Below are 19,943 nucleotides of genomic sequence, written 5' to 3'. Positions count from 1 at the left end.
TATTATTTTTATTATTATGAAATGACCACTTATGCTGCCATGTGCCCCCTTTTCCAACCAATCCTTTCCCTTACACTCTCTTGCATCAGGATATGTAACGTCACACCTTTAAAAGCGCGAGAAGACTCCCGGTGGCGGGCAGAGCAAGATGACCTCCGAGTACACACGGTGGACCACGGGGAGGGAAACACACACACATCCTTCACTGAGAGTTAACTGAACTTTACGCAGCCAGTCGGTGAGCGGGGCGCAGGAGAGGACTGCCGTTTCTACCTAGTGGAATTCGGAGTTGCTTCACCTGATGAAGGGATGTTGTTTTTCAGCTAACAGTGAACGAACTTTCACTTTTTTAGTGGTGTCCTTTTTCTCTCCAGCCCATGAGCAGAGTTGGATGTGAGTAAACACTACAATGTTTCACGCGGCTGTTTGTGCTCCTCTCGTGATGGGCTGACAGAGACAGAGAGACCAAACCAAATGGATTATCTTTCCTCCAAACTCCACCGGTCACCTGTAGAGTAACTAACGGGCCGGTATGATAGTGTCTAACGTTAGTCTGAGCTGCGGCGTGAGCTGCCCATGGGGAGTCAGTGACGGTAAGACGGTTGTCACGCAGGGAGGAGGCTCAGGTTCTCTGAGTCCTATGGGACATCTCGTGGTGGCAGTGTGTCTGGGGTTCATAGGTACATTCGGTTTCCTCAACAACCTCCTGGTGTTAACGTTATTCTGCCGGTACCATACGCTGCGCTCGCCCATCAACGTCCTGCTGTTGAGTGTGTGTGTTTCGGACCTGCTGGTCTGCGTGCTCGGGACACCGTTCAGCTTCGCTGCTGCTACGCAGGGCAGGTGGCTGATCGGTAGGGCGGGATGCGTCTGGTATGGCTTCATCAACTCCTGTTTGGGTGAGTAGCCTAGTGTGGGTGTGTGTGTCATATTTATCGACTAAACTTAGCCTACCACAACCCCAAACCCTAACCTTAACCAATTGAAATAATTTCCTTTTGCCAACAAACGCAGCTCAGCTGAAAGTATTCACTAAATGTGTTTGATATCAGTTTGCAAACAATGTAATTCAATGGAGTTAATAAAGCCGCATACAAATTTGTGGGAAATACGGGTTTGTAGGGGTTGGTAATGTTCTCTAGTTGCGCTGTGATTGGCTCACTGTTCTGTCACTCTTGGGGACAGTCACTGCCAAATGTAAGGGTAGAGCTCGCAAATTCAAGCCTCATGGGTGCTGCCATAGAGTTACATTAGAAGTGCCCATCCAAGAAAGCTCAAGGTCATTGGCCACAGTTGAAAATAACGTCAAACCACGTTATATCTACAGTAGCTTTGATTGGACTGATCATGTCAACATCATACTTTAAAAATCTTACTTTGTAAGCTAGCAGTCATCATCATGAATCAAGTCGACAATCTACTGGCAAATCCTTTTTAATCCTTGTCATATGAAGAGAAATAATGAAGAGAAATTGTAGATAAAATGTATCTGTGCTCATCGGCCATTGGACATAAACATTAAAAAACAAGATGGAAATCGCAAATTCAACAATGAGTGGTTTGTAAGGAATCAGTGGCTAACTGCAAGCGTTGCAAAGCAATCACTAGCCTGCTATTCAGTGGAGTGGTCCCGAGTCTGGGTTTAAGGGTCTCTTTTCCAAGCTTAAAATGATAAACATTCAACATTGGCCATGCTGTCAATCCAATATGACTTCTGCAGCGCTCAAAATAATTGGAAACACAGGACTTGAAAATCTGACTTCAGTAAGTTCAAGACAACTGGGAACTCTGAATTTTTTTTTGAAAGGTCATCCAACGCAGAATCGGAAGTTGGGAACTAGGCCTTTCTTTAGAGCTTGACCTGAAGATCACTGATGTCATCATGATTCGACCTTGTTTTTTTACGAGTTCCCAGTTGTTTTGAATACACTATAAATCCAGAGAATGCCAGACTTTTATAACAAAGTTTGATGACACAATTTGTCCACGAAAGACCGTCACACCACCTTCCTGTTCAAGTGAGCACACCACAACAAGGTGAGTCCAGAAATGTCTTGTATACTGCTGCAAAATAATGTAATATGCCGGGGAGATATGTACACTGTAGCTAAGAAATTAATACTAAGTGTATGTTATGTTGTGGGCCCCCGAGTGGCGCAGCGGTCTGAGACATTGCATCTTAGTGCTTGAGGCGTCACTACAGACACCCTGGTTCGAATCCAGGTTGTTTCACAACCAGCTGTGATTGGGAGTCCCATAGGACGGCACACAATTGGCCTAGCATTGTCCCGGTTTAGCCGGTGTAGACCATCATTGTAAATAACAATTTGTTCTTAACTGACTTGCCTGGTTAAATACAAATAAATAGTAAGTTGTTAGTAGCCAATGTTCCTCACCCTAATAATTTGGTCCCTTTCCCCCTCTTAATTTTGCCTACTGTTCTGACTTGGTGGTGCACATGTAGCCCATAGCCTGTTTTAGAGAAATGTAATCATTGAATATTGTAAGAGCTTTCCATGTCTGCTTATATTCCCCCTTTATTTATTCTACGGTTCTGACTTGGTGTACAGGGAGAATACTGTAAGAACGGCCCATGTTCTGAATTCTGTCGCTGCACATTTCAAAGGTGCTGAACAAGTAGTTATATTGATTACGTCCTAGCTCGTTCATTAATGTCTTAATCAAAATAATGGATGGCTTCTTATCCAGTTGTCATCCCCTTATGCCGTAGTTTGTACATCTCAAATTCCAGTAGAAACCACATTTGTTTAAGCAAGTCAGCCATGTTTTTTTTAAAGGCAGTAAATGAGGCTGAATGAACTGTTTCGCTGCCAAACAAAGCTCCGCTGATAGCCAGGTGTAGCAGTGGTAAGGTGTTGGGACTGCTGTTGGGACTCTGCTGTTGGGACAGCTTTATGTAGGCCCTAACAGCTTGTGGGCAGTTAATGTATTGTTGTGTTGTGGCTTTTCTGGCATGCATCTACACATTTTTTGTTGTTGTTGCCCCACCAAGATTTACATGCTAAAATCGCCACTGCCAGGTCTAATGTTTTAATGTTCAGCAGAGCTGCATCACAACTTTTGTCGGGATCTTGAGTAAGATTTTCTCAATGAACTTCAATAGTAGCCTAAAGTGATTAAACATACAAATAATTAATGTTGGGGTTTAAATCTCCCTCTTATTCTCCAGACTCTTGTGCGTGTGTTCCAGGTATCGTGTCTCTGATCTCCCTGGCAGTGCTGTCCTATGAGCGTTGCTGTACCATGCTGTGTCGGATGCAGGCGGATGGTACTGACTTCGGTACAGCGGTGGCCGGAGTGTGTTTCTCCTGGGTATACGCCCTGGCCTGGACACTGCCCCCGCTGCTGGGCTGGAGCAGCTATGGCCCTGAGGGACCAGGTGTGTGCGAGTGTGTGTGTGTGTGTGTGTGTGTGTGTGTGTGTGTGTGTGTGTGTGTGTGTGTGTGTGTGTGTGTGTGTGTGTGTGTGTGTGTGTGTGTGTGTGTGTGTGTGTGTGTGAGAGAGAGTGAAGGTGCAATAAGAAGTCTTCCATTCAAAGAAAATCTGTTGGCATATGGAACTACAGTATTTATTACCTAGTAACAGTATTCATAGTAAACGTATTCATAGTAACAGTAACAGTATTTATAGTTACAGTCTTCATAGTAACAGTATTCATAGTAGCAGTAACATTGTTCATAGTAAAAGTATTTATAGTTAAAGTATTCATAGTAACAGTATTCATAGCAACAGTAACAGTATTCATAGCAACAGTATTCATAGTAACAGTAATAGTATTCATAGTAACAGTATGCATAGTAACAGAAACAGTATTCATAGTAACAGTATCCATAGTAACACAAACAGTATTCATAGTAACATAAACAGTATTCATAGTAACAGTAACAGTATTCATAGTAACAGTAGTCATAGTAAGAGTATTCATAGTAACATTAACAGTATTCATAGTAATATTAACAGTATTCATAGTAACAGTAACAATATTCATAGTAACAGAAACAGTATTCATAGTAACAGTACTCATAGTAACAGTAACAGCATTCATAGTAACACTATTTATAGTAACAGTATTCATAGTAACAGTATTCATAGTAACAGCAACCATATTCATAGTAACAGTATTCATATTGACAGTGTGTATTGTTGTACTGTGTTCTAGGAACCACCTGTTCAGTGGACTGGAGGACCCAGACACCCAACAACATCTCCTACATCGTCTGTCTGTTCACCTTCTGTCTGTTACTGCCTTTCTCTGTCATAATGTACAGCTACGGCAAGCTGCTCAGCGCTATCAAACAGGTAACTAACCCCCGACCTCTGACCTATTCTAACACTTCACTCAGTTTACAGTTTAGAGAGTTGAGTTTAGAGCTAAGTGCCTGGGGTTTATGTAACTGTGGCACCACCACCTGCTGAACATATACTCTCCATGTACATGTCAAATCCTCACCCCACTACTATTTTGATACACACTTCTCTCCTTATCTTTTCACCAACAATGTTATTTCCCCATGCTTATAAAACGAGTTTAGAGCTTAGAGAGTTAAGAGATGTGTCACGGTCGTCCTCCTCTTCGTCTGAAGAGGAGAGGCGAGATGGATCTGAGGACCAATACGCGGCGTGGTAAGTGTCCATGGTGAATCTTTAATAAAGAAAGACTGAACACTATACAAACGAGTAACAAAAACAATAAACCAAATTCGACCGTGAAGCTACAAAATGAGACCTGTGCTGACACAAGCCACTAACATAGACAATCACCCACAAACAAACAGTGCAACCCAGGCTACCTAAGTATGATTCTCAATCAGAGACAACTAATGACACCTGCCTCTGATTGAGAACCATACTAGGCCGAAAACATAGAACTGCCCCAAAACATAGAAAAACAAACATAGACTGCCCACCCAACTCACGCCCTGACCCTACTACATAAATACAAAACAGAAATAAAGGTCAGAACGTGACAGTACCCCCCCCCCAAAGGTGCGGACTCCGGCCGCAAAACCTTGACCTATAGGGGAGGGTCTGGGTGGGCGTCTGTCCGCGGTGGCGGCTCTGGCGCGGGACGCGGACCCCACCTCATCATTGTCTTAGTCCGCCTTATTGTCCGCCTCCGTGGCTTTCTCAGCATGACCACCCCTCTCAATGACCCCACTGGACAGAGGGACAGCTGCTCGGGACAGAGGGACAGCTGCTCGGGACAGAGGGACAGCTGCTCGGGACAGAGAGACAGCTGCTCGGGACAGAGAGACAGCTGCTCGGGACAGAGAGACAGCTGCTCGGGACAGAGAGACAGCTGCTCTGGGCAGAGGGGCTCCGGCAGCGGCGCCGGACAGGCGGGAGGCTCCGGCAGAGGCGCCGGACAGGCGGGAGGCTCCGGCAGAGGCGCCGGACAGGCGGGAGGCTCCGGCAGAGGCGCCGGACAGGCGGGAGGCGCCGGACAGGCGGGAGGCTCCGGCAGAGGCGCCGGACAGGCGGGAGGCTCCGGCAGAGGCGCCGGACAGGCGGGAGGCTCCGGCAGAGGCGCCGGACAGGCGGGAGGCTCCGGCAGAGGCGCCGGACAGGCGGGAGGCTCCGGCAGAGGCGCCGGACAGGCGGGAGGCTCCGGCAGAGGCGCCGGACAGGCGGGAGGCTCCGGCAGAGGCGCCGGACAGGCGGGAGGCTCCGGCAGAGGCGCCGGACAGGCGGGAGGCTCCGGCAGAGGCGCCGGACAGGCGGGAGGCTCCGGCAGAGGCGCCGGACAGGCGGGAGGCTCCGGCAGAGGCGCCGGACAGGCGGGAGGCTCCGGCAGCGGCGCCGGACAGGCGGGAGACTCCGGCAGCGGCGCCGGACAGGCGGGAGACTCCGGCAGCGGCGCCGGACAGGCGGGAGACTCCGGCAGCGGCGCCGGACAGGCGGGAGACTCCGGCAGCGGCGCCGGACAGGCGGGAGACTCCGGCAGCGGCGCCGGACAGGCGGGAGACTCCGGCAGCGGCGCCGGACAGGCGGGAGACTCCGGCAGCGGCGCCGGACAGGCGGGAGACTCCGGCAGCGGCGCCGGACAGGCGGGAGACTCCGGCAGCGGCGCCGGACAGGCGGGAGACTCCGGCAGCGGCGCCGGACAGGCGGGAGACTCCGGCAGCGGCGCCGGACAGGCGGGACCACCTGCAGGGAGGAGACAGAGAGACAGCCTGGTGCGTGGGGCTGCCACAGGTACCACCAGGCTGGGGAGCCCTTCAGGAGGCTTGGGGTTAGGAGGAGGCACCTGAAGGACCGGACTGTGGGGGAGCACTGGAGCTCTGGTGCGCAACCTTGGCACCACCTCCCCAGGCTGGATAACCACTCTAGCCCGGACCGTCCAGAGTGCAGGCACAGGTTGAACCGGGCTGTGGGTAAGCACGGGAGATCTAGTGCTTACTACACGCACCTCTCCCTTCGGCTCCATTCCCACATTCGCCCGGCACGAGCGGAGCGCAGGCAGAGGACGCACTGCACCCTCCCAGCGCCCCGGAGACACAGCACGCAGAGCCGGCGCAGGATACCCTGGACCAAAACTGCGTACCGGCGACCAGACCTGCTGAGCAGGCACCATACGCCCTGGCTCGATGCCCGCACTCGCATGACACTCTCGGGGGGCTGTCCTATAGCGCACCGGGCTATGGACACGTACTGGCGACACCGTGCGCTTAACCGCATAACACGGTGCCTGCCCAGTATCGCGCTGCTTATAATAAGCACGAGGGGTGAGCGCAGGTCTGCTACCTGGCTTAGCTCCACCCCTCGTGTGCCCCCCCCCAAAAAAAATTTGGGGCTGTCTCTCGTACCTGTCGCACTGCCGTGCTGCCTCCTCATATCGCCGCCGCTCAGCTTTCGCTGCCTCCAGCTCTGCTTTGGGGCGGCGATATTCCCCAGCCTGTGCCCAGGGTCCCTCTCCGTTCAGTATCTCCTCCCATGTCCAGGAGTCCTGTGATACCGGCCGCTGTTGTTGTTGCTGCTGCTGCTGCTGTCGTCGCTGTTTTCTACCACGCCGCTTGGTCCTTGGTTGGTGGGTGATTCTGTCACGGTCGTCCTCCTCTTCGTCTGAAGAGGAGAGGCGAGATGGATCTGAGGACCAATACGCGGCGTGGTAAGTGTCCATGGTGAATCTTTAATAAAGAAAGACTGAACACTATACAAACGAGTAACAAAAACAATAAACCAAATTCGACCGTGAAGCTACAAAATGAGACCTGTGCTGACACAAGCCACTAACATAGACAATCACCCACAAACAAACAGTGCAACCCAGGCTACCTAAGTATGATTCTCAATCAGAGACAACTAATGACACCTGCCTCTGATTGAGAACCATACTAGGCCGAAAACATAGAACTGCCCCAAAACATAGAAAAACAAACATAGACTGCCCACCCAACTCACGCCCTGACCCTACTACATAAATACAAAACAGAAATAAAGGTCAGAACGTGACAAGATGTGACAGTTTAGTTGAAAAAAAACCCATCTAGCCGTCTGAGCGTTTAGCATGGATACCATCACCCACTGTGGACTTAATGATGATATTTCAGGTTCTGAATCACTACAGACAGTACAGATGCTTCTCAGTCCAGGACTTTTATTATCTTCATCACCACCACATGTAGTAATCACACAGACATCATCTTCTTTTACATTAGGAATGGAACTTGTGGTTCTGATATGGAGGACCAAAGCTGCCATAATTAGAATTAAATGAATAAATGTCACATGCACACGTAATTAGATAAATAAATACATGGATGAATGATTGCACACAAAAATAGATAAATACACATTTTAAAAAATTATCCCACTTTCTTTAATTTTATTCATTTATATTATTTCTTTATTTATGTATTTTTCCTCCAGTATAAAGGGGTGATCAAGCAAACGTATGTGGGTGGTATCTAACACACCACTGGTTGATCAATGCCATGGCGTGATGATCGATTACATTTGCCTGGGCTGCATTCAGTATGACAGAACGTGTTCAAAGGCCATGTTTCACATAGCTGCACAGCTATTTTCAGGTCTCTCCAGAGATGTTCGATCGGGTTCAAATCTGGGCTCTGGCTGGGCCACTCAAGGACATTCAGAGAGGACATTCAGTCCTCCATTCAGGACTTGTCCAGAAGCCACTCCTGCGTTGTCTTGGCGGTGTGCTTAGGGTCGTTGTCCTGTTGGAAGGTGAACCTTCGACCAGTCTGACGTCCTGAGCACTCTGGAGCAGATTTTCATCAAGGATCTCTCTGTACTTTGTTCTGTTCATCTTTCCATCGATCCTGGCTAGTCTCCCAGTCCCTGCCACTGAAAACATCCCCACAGCATGATGTTGCCACCACCATGCTTCACCATAGGGATGGTGCCAGGTTTCTGTACTGCAGAGATGGTTATCCTTCTGGAAGGTTTTCCCATCTCCACAGATGAACTCTAGAGCTCTGTCAGAGTGACCATTGGGTTCTTGGTCACCTTCCTGACCAAGGACCTTCTCCCCCGATTGCTCAGTTTGACCGGGCGGCCAGCTCTAAGAAGAGTCTTGGTGGTTCTAAGCTTCTTCCGTTTAAGAATGATGGAGGCCATTGTGTTCTTGGGGACTTTCAATGCTGCAGACATTTTTTGGTACCCTTCCCCAGATCTGTGCCTCAACACAATCCTGTCTCGGATGCTCTACAAACAATTCCTTCGACCTCATGGCTTGGTTTTTGCTCTGACATGCACTGTCAACTGTGCGACCTTATATAGACAGGTGTGTACCTTTCTAAATCATGTCCAATCAATTGAATTTACCACAAGTGGACTCCAATCAAGTTGTAGAAACATCTCAAGGAACTCTAGACCCTTTGCTATAAGACTCAGAATAGAGCTCAGGTGCATCCTGTTTCCAGGTAAGACCCTTGGGTTCAGTACAACTGAAGGCCACAGTCCTCAGTCTGGCAGCTTGAAGATGTGGCACCATCCAGGCCCATGTCACAGCAAGCCTGATAGAGAGATGACAATAAATGCATTATGTACCTTTCATCACCAAAGCTGTGTTAGCATTTACTGCACGTTGCTGAACAATTCAACCCTTTTGTTAGTGTCATTGATATATGGAAATGCACATACAATATTTAGTTATGTCTCTAGGGCATGGAACCCTGGTCCTGGAGTGCTGCAGGCACATCATGTTGAGTAACTGGGTGGAAGTCGACTAGTGATTGCTATTTAACAGTCTGATGGCCTTGAGATAGAAGCCGTTTTTCAGTCTCTCGGACACAGCTTTGATGCACCTGTACTGACCTCGCCTTCTGGATGATAGCAGGGTGAAAAGGCCGTGGCAAGGGTGGTTGATGTCCTTGATGATCTTTTTGTCCTTCCGGTGACATCGGGTGCTGTAGGTGTCCTGGAGGTCAGGCAGTGTGCCCCCAGTGATGCGTTGGGCAGTCCGCACCACCCTCTGGAGAGCCCTGTGGTTACGGGCATTGGAGTTGCCGTACCAGGCAGTGATACAGCCCGACAGGATGCTCTCAATTGTGCATCTGTAATTGGATACCACGGAAAAGGGGGTGAAAAAAAAAATAGTGTATCTGTTTGGACTTATTGCGGTCAATATGCAATATGCCAATTATTTGTAGTGTTTCGGCCCCCTGAGCATCTGCTTAATAAATAATTGGCCCATGGCTTAATCTAGTTGATGATCCCAAATCTCTATACAATAACCATCTCTAAATGATACTATCTTCTGCATGAATACTTGTGCAATCAATTTGAAACTGTCACTCAATATAAACAACATACACATGGAGTATCTGAAATCTATTTCAACTGCAGAATAGCAGCAGTGCTATATAATACAGCTACAGATGTCACAGAGTAACTAAAGATCATTCATTGTCGTCGATCATCAACCCCAAAACTGACTTTCTTGAATGCACGCACAATCTTCCTTAAGAAGAGTACAGGATGAAGAAAGTTGAGGATTCCTGGGGATTGAGGTTGTTAGGGAGACTTCTGAGGCTCATTAATGTATAGACTTTAACTAGCTTGTGTTTCTATCTAAAATGAGAATGTGTTAACAAGCTAGTTAAAGTCTATGTGTGTGTGTGTGTGTGTGTGTGTGTGTGTGTGTGTGTCTTCCCTCCAGGTGAGCAATGTGAGCACGGCGGTAACCCGTCGTCGTGAGCAACGTGTGCTGGTGATGGTGGTAACCATGGTAACGTGTTACCTGTTGTGTTGGCTGCCGTACGGTGTAGCGGCCCTGCTGTCGACCTTTGGCCCTCGCAACCTTTTGACCCCTGAGGTCACCATAGTCCCCTCTCTGCTGGCCAAGACATCTACAGTCATCAACCCTGTTATATACATCTATATGAACAGACAGGTACACACACACACACACACACACCCTGAACTCCTGTGTGGCGTTGTCAGTCTTCAGTTCCTCCCAGCCGTATCCATGGTGACAGTTAGTTGAGAGGAGCTGAAGACTTAAAAGGCTGCGCGGACTGCCACAGAGAGCGTGTGTGTTGTCTGTAAAATAACCTGCAACCTGTGCCTGCGTTTTGAAAGCATCCCCGCGACCAAAGACAACGTGCCCTATCGCACGCACCCATTCACATCAATGTAGAGATGCAGATCAGCAGATACTACATCCCAACACAACCACCACATAATGTTGTCTCAGTGTTGAGGTCGGATTTGTCCTGGGTAAAATGTAGTAGACTACAAGTATATGTGTGGAACTGGAAAGTATGCTAAGTACACTATGTTCATTCAGGTGTTATTACCCTGCTTGTATGTTGTGCGTGTTAGTTTATGTACTGTGTATGTGTCTTTGTGTGGCCGTGTGTGTGTGTGTGGGGGGGGGGGGGGGGGGTGAGAGCGAGAGCGAGAAAGCTGTGGGTGTGTACTTGGATGATACAATAATGCTAGATTGGATTTGATTTGAAAATTCTCCCGTCCCTTGATACTTAACATTAGCATAATATAATCATTTGCACCGATCCAAACGCACTCTGTGATGTGCTCTGACTCTTTGATTTGACCCTCGGATCAGTTCTCAATGCAGCAATCAATGTGTGATTACTAGTGTGCATTTCTGTGTTCATGCGATGTTGGTGTGTGTGTGTTTCTCTCTCCCCCTCTCTCCATCTTTCCATGTCTTTCTCTCTCTCTCTCTCTCTCCCTCTCCCTCTCTCACCCTCTCTCACCCTCTCTCCATCTCTACCTCTCTCTCCATCTCTTCCTCTCTCTCCATCTCTCCATCTCTCCCTCTCTCCATCTCTCTCTCTCTCTCCCTCTCTCTCTGTCTCTCTCTCTCTCTCTCTCTCTCTCTCTCTCTCTCTCACCCTCTCATATTTCTCTCTCACCCCCTCATGTTTCCTCCTCTCTCTCTCTCTCTCTCACCCTCTCACTCCATGTCTCTCTCTCTCTCTCTCTCTCTCTCTCTCTCTCTCTCTTTCTCAGTATAGTGTTGCACAATGAAATCTCCAATGAAAACTAATATAGACAGAGAGTGTGGCAGTGATGATATGAGCAGGCATATGACAGACTTATGGGACCCAATCATATTACATTTGACTGATGGCCCTTTGAGATCTAGAATAATCTGACCAGACAACAACACACACAGGACACACAGAATAGGACTGGCCACCCCTCATAGCCTGATTCCTCTCTAGGTTTCTTCCAATGTTTTGGACTTTCTAGGAAGTGTTTCTAGCCAGCGTGCTTCTACACCTGCATTGCTTGCTGTTTGGGGTTTTAGGCTGGGTTTCTGTACAGCACTTTGAGATATCAGCTGATGTAAGAAGGGCTATATAAATACATTTGATTTGATTTGATAAAGGCTGAATAATTGCAGATAAAGATGTGAAGACTGTTTAGTGGCTGAAACACAGCTGACTGCATTGATGCGGTGTGTGTGTGTGTGTGTGTGTGTGTGTGTGTGTGTGTGTGTGTGTGTGTGTGTGTGTGTGTGTGTAGTTCTACAGGTGTTTCAAGGCTTTGCTAAGATGTTCTACTCCTGACCGAAGCTCCAGTTTGAAGGCGTCGTCACCGGCGACCAAAACTCTCGGGACCGTTCGCAATGGAAACGGACACGGCGTGCCGGTTGTTTTGGCGTCAGTAGGCCCTCCCACTCCGACTGACTCTGCCAACAGTTCCTTAGTGGTAGCGGATAACCTGCCACCGTCACCTCCCAAAATCCCTCCCCCGGTCCAAACCACGCCCCCTCTCCAAATCACTCCCCCGGTCCAAACCACGCCCCCTCTCCAAATCCCTCCCCCGGTCCAAACCACGCCCACTGCCACTCCCAAACCAAGACTGACCCTCGTAGCTCACTACAATGGATAAAGAGAGAAAGGCTTTGTGTTCCCAAGACATGATGTACGTTAAGAGTAAGAAGGAGATATGTCATGGTAAGATGGAGGGTTCTGAGTAGTAGTCATTTGAAGCTGTGCAGGAGGTGGTTTTGTTCTTATCAATGTGAATGATCAGATCTGTTAGAGGTGAGGATAAAGTCCCCAGGAGTCACACACACACACACACACACACACACACACACACACTGGCATGTATATACACAGTAACCAGTGGAATTATTTGTAAATTAATTGTTGATTAGATCAATGATGGTGAAAATGTTTATTTTGAGCACAAAATTATTTCTCTGATGGCTCAGGTCAGGAACATTGTTCCAGGGTAAGCTGATCCTAGATCTGTGGCGATGAGCAACTTCAACCTGAAGTAGTCTCTCTAGACAGACGGGTTGCCTCCCACAATGTACCAATGTTCAAGCTTAACATGCCTGTTTGTATACAACATCAGTTTGACATAGAGGAAAGGGCCATTCGGCTTTCTTACAAATCTAATCAAATCAAATTGTATTTGTCACATGCACTGAATACAACAGGTGTAAACCTTACAGTAAAATGCTTACTTACAAGCCCTTAACCAACAATGCAGTTTTGACACCGCCTGGTATAGAGGTCCTGGATGGCCACAGTCACTGCCTTATCCGCTTGTTGCCATACCGTAAACATCCCCCAGACACAAAATGGTAGCTAGCAAGATGGAGTTCAGGGAGTTTTTTTAATGAGGGCATTTTGCAAGGGGCTAGTTTGCATCAACTACCTTCACTAAAACCACTGCAAATGTTTTGCCTGCAAACTTTGTTTTTCGAATCGGGACGTTCTGGCATGTCTGCCTCGTGATTTGTTGGGAGAGTTGTCTGTCTGAAGAGGACCGTCCCCGGATAGTTTTCCTTTTTTTAATTTTCTTGAGGTTTACCAAGAGAATCCGTCATTAATCCCAGTGCTGTTGCTGACCTTTGTCTGAGATTTCCGAGATTAAACCTGAAGTGAAGGATTAGCATGTTAGCATTTGGTTTCGAGAGTAAGCATGCTAGCAACAAGACAAGCATTAGCGCATTAGCCTGTTTGTATTGGGCTTGAATGGAGAATTAGTATGCCAGCAATGAAACAAGCGTGAGTCTGTTTGTATTAGATTTGAATGGAGAAATAGCATGCTAGCAATGACAAAAATAACAATTTGCTTTGGGTTTGAATGAATGATTAGCATGCTAGGGGTAGACCTTACAGTCAGAGATGGGGAATCAGCACACCAGCACCTGAGAGGATTTAATTAAAAAACACATTAGCTATGTCACAACAACAAATTACACCAAGCTACAAAAATAGGGCAAGCTTGTTCTTTTATTCACTATTAGCTACATTAATTAATAGTATGTTTTAGCTATGCAGGAACATTTCAGAGAGACTGTTTTTTGGCAGAGAACATATTATTTGATGATGTTTTGTTGCCTAAAGAGCAGGATATTCTGTGCATTTAGTTGATATTAGGATTATTGATGGGTTCTCTGACCCTGTTTCCATGCTTCGTACAGAAGCACTGATTGAAGATTTGATACACAAGGGGATTTGATACAGTGTGTTAAGCATTTCATAATAAGATCATTTGAAGTAACATTTTGTGCAATTATTAATGTTTATATATACTGTATATATATATCCCAGAGAGAAGAAGATAAGTCTGTCTGTACAGCCTCTTACAGAGGATTGGAGAAGGGAAGAGAAGCGGGGAGAGGAGAAGGGAAGAGAAGCGGGGAGAGGAGAAGGGAAGAGAAGCGGGGAGAAGAGAAGAGACGAGACAAAGGAGAATAGAAGAGAGGCGAATAGAAAAGGAGAGGAGAGGAGAGACAAGGACATGTTCTCGCTCCCTATCACCCCTCATCTCTTTCAAATATATTCCTCTCCACTCTTTCTTTCTGCTTCCTCTCTTATTTGAATTCACAGCTGTCAGATTAAACCATGCATTATTAACTGAGTTACAGTTTAGGGAAGAGAATACATGAAATGCCCCATCGGGGCATAAAGGAGATAATGTAGTAGATACTATAGTAGATAATATAGTACATAATATAGTAGATAATGTAGTAGATACTATAGTAGATAATATAGTACATAATATAGTAGATAATAAAGTAGATAATATAGTAGATACTACAGTAGATAATATAGTAGATAATAAAGTACCTACTATAGTACATAATACTGTATAATAGATAAGATAGTAGATACTATAGTAGATAATATAGTAGATAATAAAGTAGATAATATAGTATATACTATAGTAGATAATATAGTAGATAATATAGTAGATAATAAAGTAGCTACTATAGTGCATACTATAATAGATAAGATAGTAGATACTATAGGAGATAATATAGGAGATAATATAGTAGATACTATAGTAGATAATATAGTACATAATATAGTAGATAATAAAGTAGATAATATAGTAGATACTATAGTAGATAATATAGTAGATAATAAAGTAGCTACTATAGTACATACTATAATAGATAAGATAGTAGATAATACAGTAGATACTATAGTAGATAATATAGTAGATAATACAGTAGATATGTGTTTGTCGTCTGGTATCTTTGACTGTTAATATTTGTTGTTACTGCTGACTGTGTATTGACTCAGCAACGTTTTATCCCACTTTTTACATGCCAATAAAGCTGGTTTGAATTTGGAAGTGAGTGTGATGTCATAATTCTGTCAAGTTTCAGTAGCCGAACCCACAGACTTCTATTAACAACTCAGGAGTGTGGAGGTGAACGGCGTTCGAGATGACGGACTCACAGTAACGTTAATGCTTAGTTGGGTTTACAGTCCACTACATCACTGTTTAGTTGGGTTTACGGTCCACTATATCCCTGTTTAGTTGGGTTTACGGTCCACTACATCCCTGTTTAGTTGGGTTTACGGTCCACTACATCACTGTTTAGTTGGGTCTACGGTCCACTACATCACTGTTTAGTTGGATTTACGGTCCACTACATCCCTGTTTAGTTGGGTTTACGGTCCACTACATCACTGTTTAGTTGGGTCTACGGTCCACTACATCACTGTTTAGTTGGATTTACGGTCCACTACATCCCTGTTTAGTTGGGTTTACGGTCCACTACATCTCTGTTTAGTTGGGTTTACAGTCCACTACATCACTGTTTAGTTGGGTTTACGGTCCACTATATCCCTGTTTAGTTGGGTTTACGGTCCACTACATCCCTGTTTAGTTGGGTTTACGGTCCACTACATCACTGTTTAGTTGGGTTTACGGTCCACTACATCCCTGTTTAGTTGGGTTTACGGTCCACTACATCCCTGTTTAGTTGGGTTTACGGTCCACTACATCCCTGTTTAGTTGGGTTTACAGTCCACTACATCACTGTTTAGTTGGGTTTACGGTCCACTATATCCCTGTTTAGTTGGGTTTACGGTCCACTACATCCCTGTTTAGTTGGGTTTACGGTCCACTACATCCCTGTTTATTTGGGTTTACGGTCCACTACATCCCTGTTTAGTTGGGTCTACGGTCCACTACATCCCTGTTTAGTTGGGTCTACGGTCCACTACATCCCTGTTTAGTTGGGTTTACGGTCCACTACATCCGACTTGAATAAATGACTTAATTATAGTATACAAACCATTGATTGGTCTTCACTTTAACAACTTAGAGCATGGGTCAGACAGTTAAGAGCACAGGCTATTAGTGTCACCATGGCGATGATAATAAATGTAGATACACTATAGTGGATGATGCACACCAGATATGAGTCATACAAGAGTAATGGTTCAATTAACAGCACACTCTATAAACATGTATTTGAACATCAACAGTCGGAAATGAAAGAGAACGCATGCAGAGCTGTGTCCACTGCCCCCTACCCCCTACCCCCCCCCCCCCACCCCCCCCCCTCTCTCTCTCTGTCTCTGTGTGGGCCAACAGCCGGTGCTGCTGAGCTCAGTTGTTTTAGGTGTCAATTAGAGATTAAACACACAGGCCACAGCATGTGTATGGAGTTGTGTGACATTGCTTTAATCACTCTCTTCTCCCTCCATGTCTCCTCACCTCGGCTCTTTCATCTTTTTCTCTGAGAGATGTTAGTGGGTGAGGGTCAACACACACACACACACCGCCCCAGGAATAGGTAGCTGAACCATCTGTTGCTACTAAGGCAGCTGCTCACTCTCTCACACACACATGAACACACATACGCACACGCAAACACACACAAACACACACATGAGCAAACATACGCACACGTAAACACACACAAACACATACATGAGCACACATACGCACACGCAAACACACACATACACACACATGAGCACACATACGCAAACACACACACACAAACACACACCTCAGGCCTAATTTTTAATAGTCATGTAGCCACTCACTAGAACATGAAAATCTGTTCTAAATCTAAATATTGGAATAAGGGAGGAGTGGAGGAGAGAGGGTGGAGGAGAGGGGAATAAGGAAGGAAGAGAGGAGGGAGGAGAGGAGAGGAGAGGAGAGGAGAGGAGAGGAGAGGAGATTTATCATGGAGCAGCAGGTGGTCACTCACATACACATGAACACACATACACACAAACAAACACACACGCACGCACCCACACCTCAGGCCTAATTCCTCTCTAATCGTGTAGCCATTCACTAGAATATGAAAACCAGTTTGATCTAAATTTCTGTAAAAAGAAATAACAAAGTTCTGAAATGTGTGTAGAGAGGAGAGGATAGGATAGGAGAGGAGAGGAGAGGAGAGGAGAGGAGAGGAGAGGAGAGGAGAGAAGAGAAGAGGAAAAGAAAGGAGAGGAGAGGAAAAGGGGAGAGGAGAGGAGAGGAGAGGAGAGGAGAGGAGAGGAGAGGAGAGGAGAGGAGAGGAGAGGAGAGGAGAGGTTTATAATTGAACAGCAGTTGGTGGAAGGGGGAAGAGGAGGAAAATCAAATTATTATTAGCTACCTAATATTTAATATAGGGATCGGTGGTGTAGTGGAGGTTAAACGACAACATCACCAGTAGGGATATGGTTTTTTTTTCAGAGAGAGATAGAATATGAAACAAGAGAGAGAGAAAGAGAGAAGAAAAGATAGTGAGGCAGAGAGGGAGAAAGACAGGTTTTCTTTCCTGATCTCTTTTAACCTTTGTTTATAATCTGCAGCGTGAGCCTGAATATTCTCAGAGAAACATTGTCCTTTACACACACACACACGGATGTCACACTGCAGGTGCCCCACTGTCACACCCAGTGAGAATGGACTCTTTCAGCAGTGCCAACCTGTCTCGCTCTCTCTCTGTGTGTCTCTCTCTGTCTCTCTCTCGCACGCTCTCTCTCTATATATATTCAGTAACAGTCAAAAGTTTGGACACCTACTCATTCAAGGGTTTTTCTGTATTTTTACTATTTTCTGCATTGTATAATAATAGTGAAGACATCAAAACTATAAAATAACACATATGGAATCATGTAGCAACCAGAAAAGGATTATACAAATCCAAATATATTTCATATTTGAGATTCTTCAAAGTAGCCAAAGTTTTCTTTGATGACAGCTTTGCACACTCTTGGCAATCTCTCAACCAGCTTCACCTGGAATGCTTTTCTAACAGTCTTGAAGGAGTTCCCACATATGCTGAGCACTTGTTGGCTGCTTTTCCTTCACTCTGCGGTTCAACTCATCTCAAACCATCTCAATTGGGTTGAGGTCAGGTGATTGTGGAGGCCAGGTCATCTGATGCAGTACTCCATCACTCTCCTTCTTGGTCAAATAGCCCTTACACAGCCTGGAAATGATAGTCCCACTAATCACAAACCAGATGGGATGGTGTATCACTGCAGAATGCTGTGGTAGCCATGCTGGTTAAGTGTACCTTGAATTCTAAATAAACAACTGACAGTGTCACCAGAAAAGCACCCTCACACCTCCTCTTCCATGCTTCACGGTGGGACCACACATGCGGAGATCATCCGTTCACCTCCTCTGCGTCTGTGGAACCAAAAATCTCAAATTTGAACTCATCAGACCAAAGGACAAATTTCCACCGGTCTAATGTCCATTATTCGTGTTTCTTGAACCAAGCAAGTCTCTTATTATTGGTCCTTTAGTAGTGGTTTCTTTGCAGCAATTTGGCCATGATTCACGCAGTCTCCTCTGAACAGTTGATGTTGAGATGTGTCTGTTACTTGAACTCTGTGAAGCATTTATTTGGGCTGCAAAGTCTGAGGCTGGTAACTCTAATGAACTTATCATCTGCAGCAGAGATAACTCTGGGTCTTCCTGTGGCGGTCCTCATGAGAGACAGTTTCATCATAGTGCTTTATGTTTTTTGCAACTGCACTTGAAAACTTTCAAAGGTCTTGAAATGTCCCACATTGACTGATCTTTAAGTAATGATGGACTGTCATTTCTCTTTGCTTATTTGAACTGTTATTCCCATAATATGGACTTTTACCAAATAGGGCTATCTTCTGTATACCAACCCTACCCTGCCGCAACACAACTGATTGGCTCAAACGCATTAAGAAGGAAAGAAATCTCACAACTTAACTTTTAAAAAGGCACACCTGTTAATTGAAATGCATTCCAGGTGAAGCTGGTTGAGAGAATGCCAAGCGTGTGCAAAGCTGTCATTAAGGCAAAGGGTGGCTACTTTGAAGAATTTGTTTTATAGTTTTGATGTCTTCACTATTATTCTATATATAGAAAATAATAAAATTAAAGAAAAACGTTTGAATGAGTAGGTGTGCCCAAACTTTAGACTGGTACTGTATATATATCTCCCCCTCTCTCTCTCTCATTCTTCCTCTCTATCTCATTCTTCCTCTCTCTCTCATTCTTCCCTCTCTCTCTCATTCTTCCTCTCTCTCATTCTTCCTCTCTCTCTCATTCTTCCTCTCTATCTCATTCTTCCCTCTCTATCTCATTCTTCCCTCTCTCTCTCATTCTTCCTCTCTCTCTCATTCTTCCTCTCTATCTCATTCTTCCTCTCTATCTCATTCTTCCTCTCTCTCTCATTCTTCCTCTCTCTCTCATTCTTCCTCTCTATCTCATTCTTCCCTCTCTATTTCATTCTTCCCTCTCTCTCTCATTCTTCCTCTCTCTCTTGAGGGCTAATGTGGATAGTACTAGGCTTCTATAGCATAGTGTGTGTGTGTGTGTGTGTGTGTGTGTGTGTGTGTGTGTGTGTGCGTGTGCGTGTGTGTGTTGGTATTTCTGGCAGGTCATTTGGGGGGTATGACTTTGTCACCAGCCGGAGACACACTCAGTCAGACATAAATAGGCAGTGCAAATCACACTAGCACATACACAGACATGCACACACACAGACATGCACACACACAGACATGCTCACACACAGACATGCACACACACAGACATGCACGCACACAGACATGCACACACACAGACATGCACACACACAGACATGCTCACACACAGACATGCACACACACAGACATGCACTCTCACTGACACTGAGGGATGTCAGTGAGAGATTGGAAAGAGGGACTGCAGGGAGAGACAGGAGAGAGGGACGGCAGGAAGAGACGGGAGAGAGGGACAAC

The 19,943-nt window shown here is 45.9% G+C and overlaps 1 protein-coding gene across 1 annotated transcript; it reads left to right on the top strand.

Moving 5' to 3' along the window:
- The first annotated feature begins 532 nt into the window (after positions 1–532).
- On the top strand, positions 533–12,351 carry LOC139366704 (pinopsin-like). Its single transcript, XM_071104392.1, has 5 exons — positions 533–899; positions 3,212–3,400; positions 4,181–4,320; positions 10,145–10,378; positions 11,983–12,351. The coding sequence occupies exons 1-5, from the start codon at positions 533–535 to the stop codon at positions 12,349–12,351; spliced, it is 1,299 nt and encodes a 432-aa protein (XP_070960493.1).
- Positions 12,352–19,943: the final 7,592 nt, after the last annotated feature.

This window comes from Oncorhynchus clarkii, chromosome 15 (genome assembly GCF_045791955.1).
Source record: "Oncorhynchus clarkii lewisi isolate Uvic-CL-2024 chromosome 15, UVic_Ocla_1.0, whole genome shotgun sequence".
Lineage (NCBI taxonomy): Eukaryota > Metazoa > Chordata > Actinopteri > Salmoniformes > Salmonidae > Oncorhynchus > Oncorhynchus clarkii.
This window is presented reverse-complemented; position numbering and strand designations above follow the sequence as displayed.